Source organism: Venturia canescens, chromosome 4, assembly GCF_019457755.1.
Source record: "Venturia canescens isolate UGA chromosome 4, ASM1945775v1, whole genome shotgun sequence".
NCBI classification, from domain to species: domain Eukaryota; kingdom Metazoa; phylum Arthropoda; class Insecta; order Hymenoptera; family Ichneumonidae; genus Venturia; species Venturia canescens.
In genome coordinates, this window is record NC_057424.1 from 24,080,906 (window position 1) to 24,101,595 (window position 20,690).

General features: G+C 37.7%; 1 protein-coding gene across 10 annotated transcripts in view; it reads right to left on the reverse strand.

Moving 5' to 3' along the window:
• Nucleotides 1-20,690, reverse strand: part of Rbp6 (RNA-binding protein 6) — a 459,964-nt gene that overhangs the window by 214,237 nt on the left and 225,037 nt on the right. For 6 of the 10 annotated variants that reach the window (XR_006260571.1, XR_006260575.1, XR_006260570.1 and 3 more), the window contains one exon: nt 1,059-1,115. The exons of 3 other annotated variants lie outside the window; for them this stretch is intronic. Coding sequence is in view for 2 of the 7 variants with exons in the window: in XM_043416126.1 (XP_043272061.1) it covers nt 1,059-1,115 (57 nt within the window). In the remaining 5 variants the exon portion in view is untranslated. The remainder of the gene's footprint in view (nt 1-1,058; nt 1,116-20,690) is intronic. One more of the 10 variants, XR_006260572.1, reaches the window with a different exon arrangement.

Genomic DNA, 20,690 nt, shown 5'->3' on the forward strand with positions numbered 1-20,690 from the left:
GGTCCCGTAAACATGGTAAACAAACAAACCAAGTAAACGATTTGAAAAACAAATCGATTCGATGATGTGAAATAACAAGTTTTGGAGACGACGACAGGAGCGGAAGCGTAGTGTCTTCTCACGTATAATGAAGACAAAAAGGGACCACATTAAGGGCTCTTTAAAACTGAGGGCTGGCACGAGAAACACACTCGAGTTCCTATCGACACTAATATCTCTTTGTGATCTAATATCTCTTTGTAATAAGTCCATCATATAAACTACTATTTATATAGTATTTGCTCTTCCGTGTGAGTAGTACGATAGCGACGATTCAGGGAGCCAGTGAAGTTTTTCTCCAATAAATTTATGCCTATTTTCATTTTTTTCATCATTTGGGTATAGCATATACGATCGAAAAATTATCCAACTAGACGAAGAAATTTAACGACGAATTCTCTTAACAGTCGAGAATATTTTTTAAAAGTAATTTCGCGAGAATAAAACGTACGATATATTAAAAATGATTATTTCGAAATTTTCCTTTGGAAATTCATATTCGCATGCATGCAATGATCTTACTGTGGAGCTTCTCGGAATTTCCTTTCGCAGATATGTTTCCGTAATTCACTTCTCAAATAAACCCGTTCAAAGTTAGAGAAATTCTGAAGAAAAAAATTGGATGTAAATTTTCATATGCGATTCAACATTGTTGAGATTATTAGATGATGAAAGACGAGGCACAAGTTTGCGTCAGAATGGCCTGTGAGAAAAAAGTCATTGTACCTCGGTTTTGGTAGGCATGAAATATCGCTTTGCCGATCATCATCAATGTAACTGTTTAACGACACTAACGAAAAAAAAAACAGAACTCTTTTGATCAGAATTCCGAGTCACATGCAAGGCTTATGTCGATATAAATTTCAACAAACTCACTTATCTATTGCATTGAATATGTACCTCCTCCGTTGATGGTTTTATGTGCACGCAATTTTTCTAATCTAACTTTTCACATAAAAAACTACGTCTATTCAAATAAATGTCTCGATAAAATGTCTGAGTGTGGATCGTTCACATACCTTGGCGTGAACATGAGGCCGGCACTGTCCACCATATACGGTACGGGTTCACCGCTGCTGAAATTAACATACGGCTATTTTCACTTTAAAACACTATTTTCGTTTGATTATTTTTTTTATTTTTTTACACATCAATCAGTATTTATCTCCATTTCAATCAATATTCATCTCCACCCCTGCCATCGAAAAGTTGACTTGTTTTAATCTTGACGGTCTATCAATTGAAATCTACATCTGATGCGAATAAATGTTTTTCCTCCTTACATATACTTCAACAATGACAACACATAAGACAGACGCACAGAAGACTACAAGCGAAGAAAATTTAACAAAATCTTTCGACACATACACACATATGTTCTTATTTTCATGGACTTTTGAAAATACTTTCTGAGCGCACAGTAGGGGTGCATGACTTTTTCGACGATATTGTTTTTTTAATTTCTGAACGTTTTCTGACTACTGCCGACTTCGCACGATCCGTTTGCAACATTTGATTTGTAGAACAAAGTAATAGTGATGATGTAGAACGAATTCTTTTTCTCTCATATCGTGAAATCATTCGTTTCACATTGATTTATGTGAAACTGTGAAAAATATACCTATAGAGGACGATTAGATCGATTTCTACCTACAAATCCAACCCAATTTATTGGACCTGAATCAGTTCAGACTCTGTTCATTGAAGTTCCGAGAAATTGGAATGCCAAAGAGAGAAGAGTCAGCACCAATTATTGCCACAAACGAACGATCTCTCAATCGGCAGTCGTTCAATCAACATCGAAACACCAAACAGTACACGCAACACCAAACAGCATCGAGTGAAAACAACACCAAATCTATCTACATGACAGAATGAGAGTAAAGGAGAGAGAGAGAGAGAGAGAGAGAGAGAGAGAGAGAGAGAAAAGTAGAGCAGCACGAAGCATCACTCATAACAGTAAAAAACAACACCAAATTCAAGACAAGAAAGAAAGAGAGAGCGAGAAAAAGAGACATTTAATTCGATTTTATGATATTTATTATGCCCGAGCAAGCTGTAGCGCAAAATTTATTTAACATGTGTAATTTTATGATCAACCTAAAATTACCATGGAATATTGTGTAACTCAGTACGTTTTGATGTACATTGATCGACTTAAATACAAACAAAAAATGAAGACATCGAAGAATCTCCCTACATCGATTATTTTCACGGATAATGTGAGATGAAATGTGACATGAGATCGAAATATCCTATTTCTAGATAATATTTTATAAAAAAAATGTTGGTGCCAAATTAAAAGGGGTCGGCGGGGTCACGGCTGAGCGAAATGACGTGAGTGCCTCATACGTGGATCTTTCTCTCTCACACGCCATTTCAAATAGTGAAGTAACTGAAAAGTTCAAATTTTAATATAAAAAAATGATAATATCTCAGAATATTGGGTGGACGAATCGACTTGTGACCGACACCAATAAAAAAAGGAAAATCCAACAAAATGGTCGTCTGTTTCCAGACATTTGACTCAACCCGTTGTTCCGTGAAAGCGGTTCGAAAAAAGAGGCAAGGAAACCACCTTATTCCAGCGTATAAGATTGCAGCACTCGCATTGGCTTTTCCTGGATACTCGCCCTCGATAATATACCCTTGATATACGAGTGCATGCGACAATCCTTCAAGTATTTGTCGTCTTTTCCATGTATGCACTTCCATGTTTCTGTTTCTTTCTCTTTTCCTTTCCTGGTTCTCTCTCACGAAAATAAGAGCATAGAATTGAACTTTGCAAGCCTTCCAGGGCTGAGAATCTCTCGGGTTTCGTGTATAGCACGATGAAGGGTGCGCTAGTACACACTTAAGTAGTTGCGGAAACACAGGTCGTTTTAAACATAGTTTTCATCTTTAGTCCCCGTTCACCAGATTTCGTAAAAAAAAAAATAAAATATAAAGATTATGTACAAAGTATAAGAAATAATAGTGGCGAACAATGAAGCTGTAATTTTTAACTTGTTAAATAAAAACCTAAAAAACGTAAGATTTTTCCTTCATTTTTTTGCTAAATTCTAAACAGATTGCATTAACAAAGACTCGAAAAAACCATAAATCTGTTTAGCATAAAAATATTTATTTGAATGATCTTTAACTTTTTTGAAAATATACTTTTCGAAAAAACTGATAATGGAGAAGCAGAAAACGGGAAGATCAATGCAGAGTTGAATTTTCGTGACATCACACTTTTCGAAAAAAGTAGTTCACTTTTGTGTCTTTTTCGTCTACCCTCGCGAAGGAAGATCAAGGATTCTGCCACTCGTCGATCTGGTCTATTGTACGTGAATAATCTATAAAAGACCAAGTGCATGGATGTATGAACGGATGAAGGAACCATGGAGAGGTGACCATGTTCCGTGTCTACTTGAGCACGGCTCGTCCTCCACTTTTTCATCTCCCTCTTCAAAATCCATCATTACTTTCGTCTACACCTTACCGATGTGTTGGCTTATTCTAGCATTATTTCACGCACTTATAGCACGTACAAGCTCGCTCTCAATTTAACTACTGAAATCAGTCGTGTGCAAGGGATGAACACGCGTGGGAGGAAGGAATGGAAATTGGATAAGAACAAGAAGAAGCTAAAGATAGAATGAAAAAGCGAGAATTGATGTGTTAAAGGGGTGAGAAGAGGATTGAAACTTAAAAATAATAATTTCCAGTGTGAAGTTACCCCCACTCGTTATTGCAGTCACGAAAGGGTGTCATTGCGAGCTGACTCATGTACTTGTTTGTCACACAAAAGCGCCGCTCTGACAAACTTAAAAACAGTCGTGCGAACAGACAGATTTTTTTTCAAAGCCCATCTAACCATTCAGCCATGTCACGAACTTGGGAGAAAGTATTCACTTCCGGCTATTGATTGAATTCGCTAAAGACAATGGCCATAAGGAGGAAGGGTATCGAATTCCGTGAGAATCGATGGCTTGCAGTGATAGGAAAAAAAATGTATAGTGTAGTCCACGTAAAACATGTCATACGTAAAAAAAGACCTCTAACAATTCTGGGACACGTTTTCTTGGTTTGAAATCAAGAGGCCAAATTTGTTATTCTTAAACGGTGGGAAAAATTTTACACATCAATACATCATACCGATAAGTACTTCCACTGATTAATTTCAAACCAATACTGTCAGTCCTTAATTAATTGAAACTTCGGTTAGGTGATTTATCGCCCCTTGAAGAATAGATTTTGCGATTTTCCATAAGCACAATGAACTATTATAAACAAATGAGTTAACAGTTCTGGAAATAAAATTTTCCAGAAAACTATCCGTGAATCATGCTCCGATAATTTCAGGAGCCACAAAAAAACTCCAACTCGAATTGTTCCACCAAAAATCATATCTCACTGCACTAATTCGAGTCTCTTAAGTTTTCTCGGGTTTTGTTCCTCCGTATAATTTTTCAGCTTCATACTATTGCAGGAGTTTTTCTTCGTGAAATTAAAAGTTCTCTATTTAGTAGCGATGTAAAGTCCCCGTAATAACGACGGGATAGGGAATGAAATTTATTTGCATATCTTGAATACTAGGTCCTCCCCACAAATAATTCTTCGGAGTAACATTTAATTTGTCTTGTTAATTTATAATGTACATGCACATTTTTGTTTGCGCGTCTTGCTTATTATATGGCTGCTAGCCCTTTTCAAGCTTTCTTGTGTATTACGCGAATTAATATTAGTGGCTTCGTTGCTCACGTACAACGAGCGTAAATATCAACGATTACTTCGCTCAACTGTTTTTCCCGTTACGTTACAGTAAATCAGTAAAGGTTTCCAACAGAGCATTCCAACAGAAATAGCCATAATTTGCATCAGCTTTCATTTTTCTTGATCTAGCTTTTTCTTGTTCTGCAAGACCGATTGGAATGAGTTTTCGTAATTTTTTTCAGATTTTTATCTTTAGTTCTGAAAGTACTGAAGTACTGAAATTTTCATTGGATTTATATAACTGAGAAACAGCATTTTATTTGCTGTTTTGCAGTACTCAGAGAAGTGATCTCTATTGAATTCAAACTAACATCGTTTTAGCTGAGGAAAAAAACGAATGGTGATGGAATAGCGGACAAGGGAGAGAATGAAATAAAAGTTGGTAGTGTGAAAAAGCAAATGGTTGTTAGATCGAAATTACAAAGGGGGGGTTGGAAATGGCGAAACCGTTAGATTCGTCGTTCTCGTCCTTGGTGTCGTTCGCATAGTCATCAGACGACGACCAGCGACTTCTACACCTTGCTACTCGTCCTAACGACTGACTGAATATTTATAAAGTCTTCCTCGTTTTCGTCGTCATAGTGTGGTCGTGGCTGGAGGGTAGAAAATGGAGGATCTTCCTCGCCATTTCTCTCATCCTACGGATACCACTTTATCTTATCTACTGCTTCGCAAAAAAATGTCTATATAAATATATATACGAAAGCGTTATAAAAAAACTGGCTTTAAAATGCTCTCCAAGAGAAAGTACTTACATCGGACTTCTCTAAGTGAACTTTTGCAAGTATGTGGCACTATAATTAAAATTTAACAAGTTATTGAAAACATTCCTATACTTTTTTTATATGGAATATACTTTCTTATGAGAATCCCGTTGAATTGTATTCCATATTAGTGATGAACTGTTGACGGCGCAGACGAATAGCGTTTTCCCTGTAATCAACCCCAAAAATGAGAAAATGATTTCGTACTTTTATTCGATCTCAACTACTTCTGTTGGCCAACTTTCCTTTGATATCCCCATATGTTCTACTGCACTTTTCGTACTGAAAAAGCGTACCGAAACCGAAAGAGGCAGTAGAAACGACTGCACCACCACGCTCCATAGCCTTTCATTGTAATTGTCTTGTTCGTCTCGACTTTTCCCTGAAAACTGGATATACGATGGGTTGAATTGCATTATGCAAATCCCAATCCCCCAAAAGGGCAGACAGCCGTTATACGATCTTACACGAAAGTTTCGAAGAAAAAAAAAAAAAAACCTCTGCGTTTGTCGTCAACTCCTCTGACTTCTTAACAATCCTGCCCAATCTGTATCGCCCTATCCCTACTTAATATTATAAATGCGAAAATAACTCGGACTGTCTGTCTGTTACCATGCAACGTTGCCATGCTAAACCATGTTAAAAATATTAAGAATTTCATAAAATTTGGTAAATGTATTCTTTAAAAATATATGAGACAATGTAAATTTTTTTAGATTTTTTTACCACATAGCTCTCGAGTAATTGAACACTAAAGTTCACGTGTATAAGCACAGAGTTAACATATATACAGTTATACATCTCGCGTGCATAAGAACTTCGATTTAACGCTCAATTATTCAATAACCATGCGGTAAAAAAATTTGAAAAAAATTGTATTTGTATACTTGATGCCAAAGAATGTTATCGCCAAATTTTATCAAATTCTGATTATTTTGATTTCATGATCCACCCTCCTTAAACTGCTGAACCGACTTAGATGAAATATAGTATGGAGATATTTTGAGTCATAGGGAAGGACATAGCATAATCAATGATAGATCATCGAAAGTGCGTTGGTTCACACCGATATGAGCGCTCGATGTTCATACTTTCAGGCTGAAAAATCAACACGGTATTTTCATAAAAATTCTTCTTGTGTCGGCTAGTCGAGTTACGGGCGAAGACTGAATTCGTAGCCATCATTGACAATTGATCCGAGTGATATTTATTTTTTTACTCGAATCCATTGAAACTTACTTACCTTTTCTTTTCGTGAGAATCTAATATGTATTTTTGGGAACCTTGACATTTTATTTTCTTCAATATCCATAGATTGTTAAAAACCCAAGCATCAGCAGAGGGCGAGTGCCGAGGAAAAGAGGGGGCGGGGGTAGCGGGGGATAACTAACTCGCGCTTGAACCGGGATGCATATTCATTAGGCATTTAGACCACGACCTAACGCAATTAGCAGTTGAACAATTTTTAAGTGTCGAGTGTACGGGAGAAAGAAGGATTGAGGAAGTAAAATGGGATGAAGAGAAAAGGGAGGTCGATCCCTTCGGGAGAAATTCCTGCTGGAAGCAGAGTTTCAGGCGCTTTCTATTCTCGAACGATTGGTTGATTTATCCTGGAAACATACAGTGTTCCATATTTCTTCATTCATTGACAAGTTGCCCGAGAATCTTCGTCGAATTCCCGCGAATAGAACGCGTTCAGTCTTTTCCGACGGAGAGAAAATCCTTGGATATTTTATTCCCAAAATAATAAAAAGATCATAGGAAATCGAATATCAAATTGCGAGTTCGATTCTCCACAATTTATTTTTCTACGTGCTGTGATTGGTAATTAGATGACAGCCAAATTCATGTTTGACAGTCGCTGTAGCGACTAACGAAATTAATATGTCAATAGCAACGAAATCAGAACTTCGTGATTTTCTCTTAAGCTAGAAAAAAACACTCACGATCACTAGAGTAGAATAAATCGCAAATTCCTCAATGATTTTCTAAGATTAATAAAGGTGAGAAATATAAAGGTTTGGACAACATGAAATAGCGGTATAAAGATGTAAAACATTGTACTAAACTCGAATAAATTTCCGCTCGCAAGGTGAGTTCCGATCGAGTATTTCCCCGGCGAATCGACATGTCAGGTCAGAAAAGACCGTAAATCCACTCCACCGTCGATACGAATTCTGCTGGTGAGGACTTCAAAACGTCAAATTACAATATATTTACATGAGATATTTCGTGTCGGAAAAACCCAGATTTGTCTTATATTAAAATATTTATCTGTTTCCATAAAACTTTATCTCTGACGGATGAAAAAAAATCTTATCGGCCGGATTGGCATTCAAATGTATAGTATCATTATCTGAGTTGAAAATTTTTGGGTAACATTAGTTTGATAGGACAATAACAGGAGTTGTGCAGAAATGATAATCTCCAGTTGAATATCTTCTTCTCCGCATGTTATTTTGCCAGAACGTTCAATCAATCGATATTACTCAACTGATAATAACAACTGTTAAAAAATAGGGCTCAAGATTCGGATTCTGAGAGAATATAGCCAAATGACAATAGTTTCAAAATAACATCTTGTAATTTCATTATTTTTTTAGTAATATTTACGTAATGAATGTTAAAAGAATTAGTTAGCAGTTAAATATCCTATATAACTGGATATATATTGTGGGATAGTCGCGTATAAAGATAGACAGAGTGTCTAGTACATATAGGGGTAGTCCGCGAATCCCAACCGGACGAAATCGTTAATATTCATGGCTTTCCAGGGAGGGAGGAGAGCAAGGCTGCTCTTGGATAACGCTTATCTTTATCTCTGCTATATATTTATGTATATAGAGCACACCCTATACCACTTCTCATCCTCATGGGCGCTGAAATAACTCGATAGTGGTCGGTTCTCTCCTGGAAGCTCACCGCGATCCTCTGACTCAACGCTTTCTCATTTCTATATACATTTCTCTGACGTTTTTCCTCCCTCTCTTTCTCTCTCTCCCTCTTTTTCTATATTATCAGTAGCGTAAAGCTCACCACAAAAGCACAGCTTTCACGCTCATTTTCCTTCTTGAATATTTACGGCCATCTAACGCCATACCTTATTGTAATATTTATTTTAATTATCTATGTCGATGGAAGATTTTTGTATTACTTATTTTGGTTAACATTTAATTTTGGTAAACATTTTGAATGATTCTCTCTCTCTTATTGTTAGACTTGTTTGTCTAAAAGTTGATACTGAGGCAAGTATATATCTTATCAAATCAAATCTTACCCTTCGGTGTCCAAGCATGTGGTTTTTTAAATAATATTTGGTTTCTCAAACCATCTTAGTGAGGAAATTTTGATAACGGTTTTAAAATGAAATACCTCCAACAGTTCACCAACAAAATAAATTTAATAATCTTAAAAAAGAAAGTCAAAGTTAATAAAGTTCATGTGAGAGATTCAACCGAAAACGTATATTATTCTTATGCACGTGTTGCAAATAGAAACGCCGATACGTCGTACCCACCCTATCGGATTTATTAAACTCTATTGACCTCATCCATTTCATCCGTTTATCCGGCACGATCCACGCGTTTATCGTATCCACGTCACTTTCCATCGATCCATCTATACTTCGTTCCACCCCTTCCTTTTTCCTAAACGACTATTCCTTCTCTTCCATTTGTGGATTGCGATTCATTCCCTAAGGCATCATTGATCCGTACAGGACATTCGATCAACCGTCAATTATTTCAGACTTTAACCTTAAGCTTCAAACTTTTTTTTTTAACTCTATGGATGGATATTGTACGCATACGAATGTTTTTTGGGTAGATTGAAATATCGTGAATTCGATTTATTTTTCGAAATAAGAGAGAAAACGTGTGTTTTCGCGACGAATCGAATATTGCTTAAATCCAATTGATTTTTCATTTTTAAACTAAATTAAATATTGAATCGAAGTTTTTTCATCCGCGACGTTTACCTCAACTCGTTAGTTATACTTTTCATTCAGGTGCTACTGCAATTCTTCATAAAAAAAAATCAATAAATTAAAAATGGCCAAGATAAAATGGTCAGATATCGATAAAGGCGTGTCAGACTTCATAAAAATATAGAATGTTACGGTATAAGGTTCGCGAAAATTAGAGAATAGAATTTGAGGGTCAGAAAATCTTTTTAGAAGAGTTAACAATCTGGAATAATATTATTAAATATTCAATCTTATCGCTATTTGGCCAGAACATGGAGTTGGATTCATCGATGCTAGACTACTCTACCCATTATTTTCATATGCGTGTGAAAACCGTACGTAATATTTCTTTTGCTCCAACAGATTCGGGCGTCATGAATAATGTTAATTCATTTCGTTTTAATGCGAATATTTTGTGAAGAAAGTTTCATTGAACATCTGAAAGTTGGCAAAAAATAAAGGCACGTTCGATGCCAATATAAAAGAAAATAGAAATTTTATCATGTACGTGAGAAGCACGAATTAAGGGGTTCGCGATAAGGAACAGAAAGATAATTCAAGTTCAATATTATTTCATTTGAATGACAAATAGTCACTCTTTATACTTTTGGTTTCGACACGATATGAGTATTGAAAAATTCATTCGAAATCAATTGATGTAGGCGTATATATACGTAGCTACAAAAGCAATTACTCTAAAGAATATTTTGCTCAAGCTATATACTATAATTCTGAATAATAGCATCACGAGGTGGAAGGTAGATGCACGAAAGAGCGAATAGGAAATAAAATACCGCGTTGAGAACACAATTATCAATTTTCATGAATTTTTTGGGGTGATGGGAGGATTGAGAATCCCTCTTTTATCAATTCGAGCTTCCAAGGATTTTCGCCAATATCCATAAGCCACAATAATTTTTTTTTTTACCGGAAAGTCATATTCAGTGAATACAAGGCCAAGGATAAAAAAATAGACTTTCCCTTCCCCTAAGAGAGGGAGAGCAAGAAAGAGTATGAAACGTTCAATATCGAGAGAAGCAGAAAAAAAAGGAAAAGAGCGAATATTTAGGTGAAAATAATGGGCAAAAAAGTGGTTGCTATGAAATGTGGAAAGGAAGAAAGAAAAGAGGAAAGAAAAAAACTGCCACACAAACGCAGCTCGCCACCGATATTTTTTTCCGGTATCACTATTTCTCTTTCACTCTTGTCTTTTTTTTTCTCTTCCCACGTTTCTTTCTTCTCGGATTTTTTCCTGCTTTTTGTACTCGTATTCCTTTTTTATCTTCCAGACAATCGGTTCAGAGCAGTTTTAGCCTACGGACGCTTCTTATTGCGCCCCTTCTGCGTAGGATATTGACCAGCATTAGAAAAAAAAACTCGTAATCATCCCGTTTTCGATCATCTCGGCAGAACAGTGCTCATGTATTATCACGTGGCTAAAAAAGTACATTATGTGGTGTTGATAAATGGAAAAGTGGAAATATTTGAGTCGCTTTTGGAATTTTCAATGTTTCATTAACACAGGAATTTTTAATTTTGAGCTTTTTTGTTGACTCTAATATTTCACTTTACTTGCTAAAGTTACCTTTAAAACTCCATTTTCAAGTCAATGTTTGGTAGTTTCGTTGGTTTTTCAGTATATTTTTGGATGAATAAAATAGTCGACATAAGTGGGTATAGTAAGTTCAAAGTACCATTGGCTATATTTTTTTTTTTTTCATACATCTCCTGAGTGCCAAGAAAAAGTTGGTGTACAGGAGTACCAGATTGCAGAACAAAGCAGTCGGGCATGAAAAACCTCTTTCCGGTCTTGTTAAGATGGAACGAGGACTGAGAGAAATTCTAAACGAGAATTGCTGTTAGCAGAAATGTAAATGACCACCTTATCGCCTCTTCGCTGTTAGTCGCAGTCACCCTCATAGTGCTTCGAACTCCGCACAATCTCACTCTCTTTCTCTCTCAGTTGTTCTCATTCTTTCTCTAACTTGTTGTTCTTCCTTCAACGAAGGGACCTTGGAGACTCTCCAATACTGAAATCTCATTGAGCTTGTCTCGTTGCCTCGGTTCATTCCCAACTCGTTCTGTATGTTCAATAGTAATAGGGTTGTTATGTAGATTAATGAAATCCTATTCGCTTTTTGTTGTATAAGCTAATAAGATTGACATTTCGTTTCTTCATAAATAAAAGCTTGCAGTAAAATGTTTACTTTGACGCGATGAATAATTTTACTTGTACTTTTAGTATTTTCGAAATGTTCAATTACGGACGCTGCATTTGTTATAAAAAATCTTGTAAACAACTTTAGAGTTGCAAAACGTTAAAATCAAGGATTTCCAAATGCTCTTTCAAGGATCCTTTCCCTCGCTTTTTTTACCTGATCGAGCAAGACAATGTTTTTTCTGGAAGGATGCAATCCGAACCTTCATCGAGCTTTCTTCCTTTTGTATTTTCGCTTGTTTTACTATTGTATATCAAGCCTGTGAGGAGGCAGTGCTTTTTCCGAAGGAGCGAAGTAGACGATTGATGAGGAGCTGAGTGGATAAAGTAAAAAGAGATGGCAATTCCGTGAATAGGTAAATGAATATTATTTTTCTTCGTTGTATTTCCCTTCTTTGACCTTGACACAATAAAGTAGGTAGAGCGCTACGCACTCCTTATATTTCTATTGATGAGACAGAAAAAGAAGGGAGGCAAGAGAAGTAAACTGAAGGTATCGCGGTTGCCTTGATTGTATTTCGAAAGATACAATATGGGAAAGGAACTGTACGTTTTATGTGCGTGCGTGTGCAGTTTTGCGAATAAGCGTAAATGCGTATGCTTAATGCGAAAAATTGTGGAAAATTATGAACCACTTTTTTAGAATTATCAAAATACTTCAATTTATATTCTGTCTACGAAATGGAAAAAATAATCGGTTTTTTGAGTCTCAACATAAATGAAAAAAAAAAGGGACTTAGCAAGGCGGGAGACAGTAGTGAAGCATTACGCAGCTTTATTTCTGTCCTGTTCATTCGCAGTTGTAGGAAAGACCGTTTGGTTTTACTATCTATTTTTGCTCTGGTTATGTATATAAATATGTTAGGAAAGTGTAGCAGACGTACCCTCGGGTAGGTCTGGTACATTTTCCCCTTAGTCACGTTCCAAGGGAACCGGTTATAGAACATCCCAGGGCGGTTTACAACTCCCATCCGCTTCGCTTCTGTTAATTTTTCGCTTAAATCACATTGTGACTGGAATAAAGTCAAAGGGAGAGTTTTCCTTTCCCATTAAAAGCCCCAACTTTTTCTCTCCGTGTTCTTGTGCACGTCGAAACGGCGTAAAATAAAAGATTTCCGTATGTAGAGAATCGGCGAAGAAGTAAAAAGACGCAAGCAACACAAATTAATATACGAAATCGTGAGGGTTGTAATCCTTACGGGGCGAGTAGTCGTAATAACATGTAAGTATATCCACGTTTCGGAGTAATAAGAGAAGAAAAGGTGGTTTTTTGTTCGTCCAACCCCTGGATCGTGAAAGGGATGAAGCTCAGGAGTGGGAGCTCGCAGAGTTTCGCGAATCGTCCTGGTTTATGAAGCGAATTAAATGCCCGTAAACTTAAGCAGTTACGTTTTCAAAGGGAGGGAGGAAGGAGTGCAATAAGGGATAAAAGATAAACCGAGAGAAAGGAAGTGAAAAGGAAAGTAAACGAGGTAGGAAGGATTTGGTGGAGCAAGGGGTTATTACCCGTATTTAATGCTTGGAATACAAATGATCAACAAGTAAGGTGACACCTTAAAGCAACGTGTGTCTGAGCGAATAAAGGAAATAGAGAAAGAGAAATACCGAGAGAACTGGAGGAGGTGAGAAGAAATGAGAGATGCTATATGGTTGGGCTCTGGGGGTTGATTTGTTTTTATGGCCTTGTGCCACGCTCGGAGTGTCAAGATTCCTAGGGGTGGGAAACACAACCCTTGCTTGGTCTAGTCATTGATGCCTTCCGGGGCTGCGCCACTTTCATCCCTTTTTTCCTCTTCTCTTGTCACCGATTTTTCTTTCTTTTCTTTTTCCTTTCATTGTATAACACACATCGAGCAAAATTTTTTTTTCTATACCCCGCTGAGCTCTTATACTTCGTCGTATAAATTTATCGCAAATCTCATTAGAAAAAACATTTAATAGATATACTGGAATGAGACCGCAATTATCAACCCTTTTGTTCGCATTATCGTGTATAAAATACTTGGAACAATTTTTTTGTCTAGCGTGTCAGTGCTTCATAAGTGAAGGATTAAGGTAGTCGGATCAACTCCAGGTTAGATTGAGAACATTTTTCCGGTCAAGTTGATATCAGGGGTGGTGCAAATATTTAAATAGAATAAACTACGCTGAAATGTACAATCCTCATAATCAGAAAAGTATTTTCATTGATCTATATTTTTTGGTAGGCTTTCTTTGCAACCCTCCTTAACGGATCCTTGCTGACGAAACGTCCCAAACTGTGTATTCAGAATTTGAAACAAAATTTTACGGAACATGGTGTCAAGATGGATTTCTCGTAATAAGATCAAATCTGTTCAATTTCACACTTGAAGTGATGAATAAAAAATGTGGACTTCAAAGACGCTATCAGTGCACATGGCAAAAAAAAAATTATTTTCCAAAGAGAAATTGGGAACGTAAAAGTTTTTCGTGCAAACGTGGTGTATCGTAAGCGCTAGGTTACTCACTGTCCTCTTCGACCATGTCCCGTTCTCGAATATTTTTCCATTTTACCGGGGGAGCATTTTATTACGAGGACTTTGACATCCCTGCTTTTGACGACGTTTCGTACATACGAAGAACGTTAATACAACGTTTCTGGTAGCTGCGTTCTGGAGAAGTGACTTTATTCGAAAGGTTTTAGTTCGTGGCCCTGTGGAAATTTGGTCGTAAGGTTTGTGGTCTATAGTTGTGGTAACATCATTGATGTAGGTTTTCCTATCTGCTGTAGCGTGTAACCGACATTTTAGACCGTCATAAACAATCCCGTTCTATCTTGCCGAAACGTAACAAACTCCTCTTCTCTCTCTCTCTCTCCCTCTCATTCTTGCTCTTAGCACTTGCTCCCCTTCTTTGAAGATCATCCCATAAATAAGACTCATAATACCTCGACACCAGCCACGGACGTCGACACCTAACTCGCGTTCACTGGTTGGTTGCCGACCAATGCAGATTTGCAATATTCCAGTTTCAACCCGCTGCTTCTCCCTTTCCTTTTCGCTCTCTTTTCCTGTCTTTACCTTTTTCCCCTTCATTTCTGTTGAATGTTTGAGAAACTCACAGTCAACCTTCAAGCTCTCAACAACCAAAACGTTCCCCTTCGTCCCTAAAATCTCTCCAACACCGCATCTCCTCGTTAAGGGAACAATATCCTTTAAAGTACACTCTGCTGGTATACATCCTTTCGCTCATACACAACCTATGCACCAGAGAATTTTGAAATTTGAGGCATCGTAAAACTGTCCATGGCGAATAGTTTGCACATCACTTTACTACCATACCAAACCCTGACGTTCGTTCTGCAGTAACCATAGAGCCAACCAGTCATAGCCAGCCCTTAAATATTTCAGTCATATTATTTTCAAATTTTAAATTATATAACCAGGCTAAATCTCCCTCATCTTGTTTTCTCAAAGCTTTATAATTTTTCATTCGCTTTCTTCGATATTTCAAGTATTATCCTCGAAAAACTGTTTTTCTCTGAATTTTTTTATATTTCACGGACTTACTCAGGTTGTGCCGTACTGGATTAAATTTTGGAAAAAAATTCACCGTTCTCTATTCGAGATTTGAGGAATCAAAAAATCCATCGTTATGCAATAAATTGGAACCTCTCCTCCCAATACCCCCCGAAAAACGAGTCCGTTGAAATGAGTTACGCTGAAAGATGGAACCAACGGAGAAGTTATTCAATTTAAAAAAGAAGGAAATAAAAATTTTATCGATAAAGATGTGGGGCATGTTGGATAAAAGATGCGAGAGAATGATACAAACGAAAGATATTGAGGAGAGATCGTTGTAGGTTGAATGGGATGGTTTGCTTACTTCAGTGCATTTGGGTCGCTAGATGATGGGTAATTAGCTCAATGGGCAAATCACCATTTGGTATAGGAGCATTGGTGGTTGGCAGATAGGAATGTTGTTGAGTTTCTGCGGGTGCCCTGATGTCTCTTGGGTTAGATCACAGGTTTGAGTTACCAAGGGATAACCGATCGAAACCAAACGAACACATGCGAGATAGCTCGAGAAAAGAGGAAAACGGAGATCGAGAATTCTCTCAGCCCCCCCTCATCTGCTTGCACCCTTGCCCATTTCATGTTCTCCCACAATTCACTCGCTTCACTCTCTTCGATTCAATGCGCATTGATTGGACAACGGTCAGCATTCGGTTCACGAAACATACAGATTCGTATTCGCTTTTGCTATTCCGTAAATACTGACGTTTGCTGGAATGTATAGAAGCTTTCCTTCATTGATGTACATTATGCAACATGTACGCAAATTCAGGCGTCGTAAAATTGACAGTTTATCTAAAATCAAAGGTACAGAGATGGCTATAACACCGTAAATGGTAATGGTGCTCGAAGATATCTGGCGGATATTTTTACTCAATTCCAGTCAACCTTGAACTTCAAGAGCTGATAAACACAGCTGTAAATTCTGTCTCGTCATTTTCGAATTGGTCAAACTACGCTCGAGGTCAGGTTCGAACCAACCGGAGTGTTTCAATTAGACGTAACCGAATATGTATTATTGGATTCTAAAAACACGAATAACTCTAATCTAATTGAATTCATAAACACTCCCTGGTATAATATTAATTATAATATATTGGAAACGTTGAATGATTCTGGATAACCGCCATGACGGTTATACCTATGTATCGTATAAATATCGATGAAAAACAGTTCAAATGTATAAAATGAAACTCGCTATAGCTACGTCGTTCGAATTCCACCATTGCTATAATTATAGCGCCACTCACGTGTTAAAGACTTATCCATGCCCGACTGCGCCTGAGTAGAACATACAGAGAACGTACAATTGCTGTCAAAAGTTTGTAGCCGGCAGCATCGTATAAGCATTGGGTCCTAGTATACCCTTGCGGTAGAAACTTTTAGCTCGAACGTACAAGCATTCCTCGTTAACTAAATACAACCTTGTTATGTATGCATTAGGTGGATCACGTGAATACGTAGGCAATTAGGATCAATGCGCGATCAATAAGAGAACTGCCTTTAATTTGATAAACGAAAGCAAAATAAGATGCTAATTATGTCTTATCAATGGCTGAATTTGATCGAAAATATTTAAGATTTGAGTTTGATGGAAAACTGTATGAAATGACACGCTTACTATTTGGGCAATACATAGAAACTTTTACGATCATATTTATGAGTCTCAAAATCAGTTACAGAAACATGGAAATAAGCTGGTCTTATGTCAATTGTTTACTCACATGATTTTGTCTTCATTGAGAAAACAAACTCTGATTGCTTGAACAACTAAACCGAGAATTAATTGAAAGATTGAGAGAGGCGAAAGAAATCCAAGATTAAAAAAGGACCAAATATTTGATTTGTGTGATTTAATTCATTGTTAGCATACATTGTCGCAGAGTTTATATCTCTTGTGTTCTCGACAATTCCCCCATCTCACTCTAAGGGCGGACAACTCAGATGAATTTGTAGGTCATCTACGAAGGTCATACGATAAAGGTATCTCAAGCGTCTATTGCAATGCCTCTTATGTAAATATAGAACAAGAGAGCCCCGGTACAGAATCTCGAGGGACAGCTATAGTGAAGTTTGACCACTGTGCGCACACAATGGTTCAACTCATTGTTGATAACTGCCTATAATCTGTTAGTTCTACAAGAGAAAAACCAGAATAATACGTGTAGCGGAAACCAAGGTTTGGCCAGTTTGACCGGTCAGCCCCGTGTGCTAACGGTGACTAGTTCGCATGAGGCTTTTTAAGGTTCAATAACTAGAGCCCTAAATAGTAAGAACCAGTGTGGGTGAGCGCGCGCGTGTGCGTATGTGTGTGCATGAGAGCGAGAGAAAAGAAAGGGAAGAGGCAGACAAAAATAAAAATAAACAACTTCGATTTTGAAGGAAAAATTTCAAACTTTTTTTCATCATTTTCTTGTTTATTTATGTTTCTGTTCAAGATTTAAAAAAAGTGTGGGCAGATGAATCTGGAGATGGGACAAAACGAAAAGGCAAGTAAGAGCTTATGTCAAGAAAATATGAGAATATAGAGCGGGAAATGAGGCAGTGAGTAGTGGATGTTGTCGGAGTAGCTTTTCGCTTAGAAAAAAACAAACAAAATGAGCTCCAAAGCTATAGAGCAGCAAGTTGTTATTTCAGACTCGGAAGGACCGCGAATTGCACAGATGTACACCGAGAAGAGAAACTGAAAAAGGGACTGGGGAGAAAGGGGGAGAGAGAGAGAGGTGGTGGAGAAATAAAACGAGACGATATCCGGTTAAGAATTAGCAAAGTAATTAAGAGTCAGGAAATGGAGCAAAATAAGATTCCGTGGATAAAAGCCATATACATAGAGAGAGAGAGAGAGAGAGAGAGAGAGAGAGAGAGAGAGAGAGAGAGAGAGAGGGGAAGGGGAGGGGTTGAGGAGATGTTGGTGGTAGTGAAAAAGTAAGAAAGCTCGGAGAAGGCGATTGCGAATCTCAGGAACGAGGGTAGCTGCGGAGAAGCTTATATCCGGAACTTATCCCAAAAGTTTTCGAGCGGAAGAATAAAGCACCACGCAACAGCGAGGGAAAATGAGTATATATACCAACTGAACGGGCCCTCAATGACGATTTCAAAAGAAAAAAAACGTGAAAATGAACCAAGTTCGAGGTCGGTGCTGCACAAAGGGCTGGATATTTCTCGAATTTTCTCGAGTTTCAAGTTAAAGTGAAGAAATAGAGTGTCCTGTAGATGGGACTAGGCTTTATCTTCGGATGGCTGTACGAGGATTATTCCGGAGTAGCTCGAGCATTGCGGTAAATAGTGTTGTTAGACAGCGTATGTTTGGACAAGTCTCTTGGAAGACTGACAGTGTCACAGAATTTTCATCCGATTACAAGTTATTATTATTACCTGATCAATATTAACGTTGATTCAAAAAACGAAGCTCACATATCTGGGGACCCCGATCTCAAAAAACAGCGGCCCGACTGGCTCCGCATCGCACTCGCAACACATCCAAATTGCGCACGGTTCATTTTCCGGTCTTTGCGCATCTAACGTGGTTTCCCCCACCGAACGCGTATGAAATACTTTTCTTGATTGACGAGGTATTTTTTTTAGTTATTTGATTTCAAGCCTTTTCCATTGACAGAGTATAAATAAACGTTGTTCGAACTTTATTTTTGTTGAAAAAATGTGATATTTGGTTATTCGAAGTTTCGCATCATAATCATCATGCGATACAACTGACAGTATTGATTTCGTTCTCTCCACTTGATTATCACCAGTCATTATCGATTGAAAATTCGATCTCTTCCGCTTGCCGAGGCAGCTCGAAGCAAGATCGATTGAAACTGAACGCACTGATTGAACATTCATAGCTTTGACCAACCCTCCGCACAAATGTCGACTTTCCTATCCAAAATTTAGAGGATCAGAAGCGGGTTGGAAGAAACCAACGAAAATGATTTGCAAAAATGAGTTCATCTTACGTGACTTCTGCTTCCCGTTGAATGTTGTACAGCCTTAACGCTTATACATAATCATAAAAGTTTTTTCGTTCGATTCATCATTCCTGGCATATTCAGGATATGTTTTACTCGTAATTTCATTCCACACTCCCTGGACTCGTTTAATGTAAAACTTCATTTCTAGGAGCATGCAAACTGGTCCATTCAACCCGAGAAAGTTATTTCTAGCAAAAACTAGCGAAAAGGGAAAAAATGGGCCTGAATGGAAACGAAGGCTGGTACGAACATGACATTTTATATTTTACAGCACAGCTTTCACCGCGAATTTACATACTAATATACAAACGAACGAGTCCCCGCAGGGATTGCAATAAAAAAAGAGCGGAGTTGGGCGCGAAGGGGAAGGTCGGAAAGCACAAGATGGATCTCCCGGGGATGCTACGTGGGTAGATGTCGTAATAAATTGAAATATGCGTTATATCACATAAGCAAGATGTGCATGCATACAAGAGGAAACCGGAGTGTTACTACGTGCGATTTATTTTAGCTTTTTTATCAAATTTTTGCAATCCTTTTTTGCAGTCTTGTTGCCTCGTCTTCACAGCGCCCATATATGGGACTTTTTTCATAGCCAGAGAAAGAGATCCTGGTGGTTGTCCTCGTGCTACTCCGACCAACCTGCTCGCTGCAGATAAGAAGCGACGTGGTAATCCTCGACGCAATAGAAGTTAGCGTAGTAGACGTTACGTATTACGTTATAAAATGTTACAGGTTACAGGATACAAAGTAAAGTATGGGAGGAGAGAGATGATTTTTCCACTGAATCGCTGCTACAATGATTTTGTACATCAAATTGTCAGGTTCAGCTTTTTATGTGCTAAATGAATGGAATTTCATTTATTTCGCACGTTTCACTTTTCTTCGTGCTCCTCGCTCTAATGCTTTTTTATCCACATCGGAATAATGATATTTTCTTGTTATTGGATCTCTAGCCTTGTCAAACGAATGAATATTCTCTTGGTATCTTTATGCACCCGTAACAATTGCATCATTTCCTAGAAAGTTTGGGGGCATTGACGCTGTTCGTTGATATTTAACGCCCTTACAAGGAATCTAGTTTTCATACATAATTATTATTATCATTATTTTATATTTCCAAGTTTATAAATCGTACAGCCTGAGTCAGTCCTTTTCACCCTAACAGTTTCACTATAAGAGGAGACTTATTTCCTGAAGCTATACACGTTCGTTCCCTGAAATCCCCCGATTTTGATATCATATTTCTTTAGAGTGTTCCATTGACCATCAACACCGAGGCGAAAGCGCTTTGGACGAGTTATCAGTCAAGGCCTATCATGATTAATGGATTTATTATTGATACGGCCCCGTTCATTTCTGATAGGGAAGTAAATGGAGTGGCCATAAAAGGCGGAGGCGGAAAAGAATCCACCTTTTAGCTCGAATTTCCGATGTGTT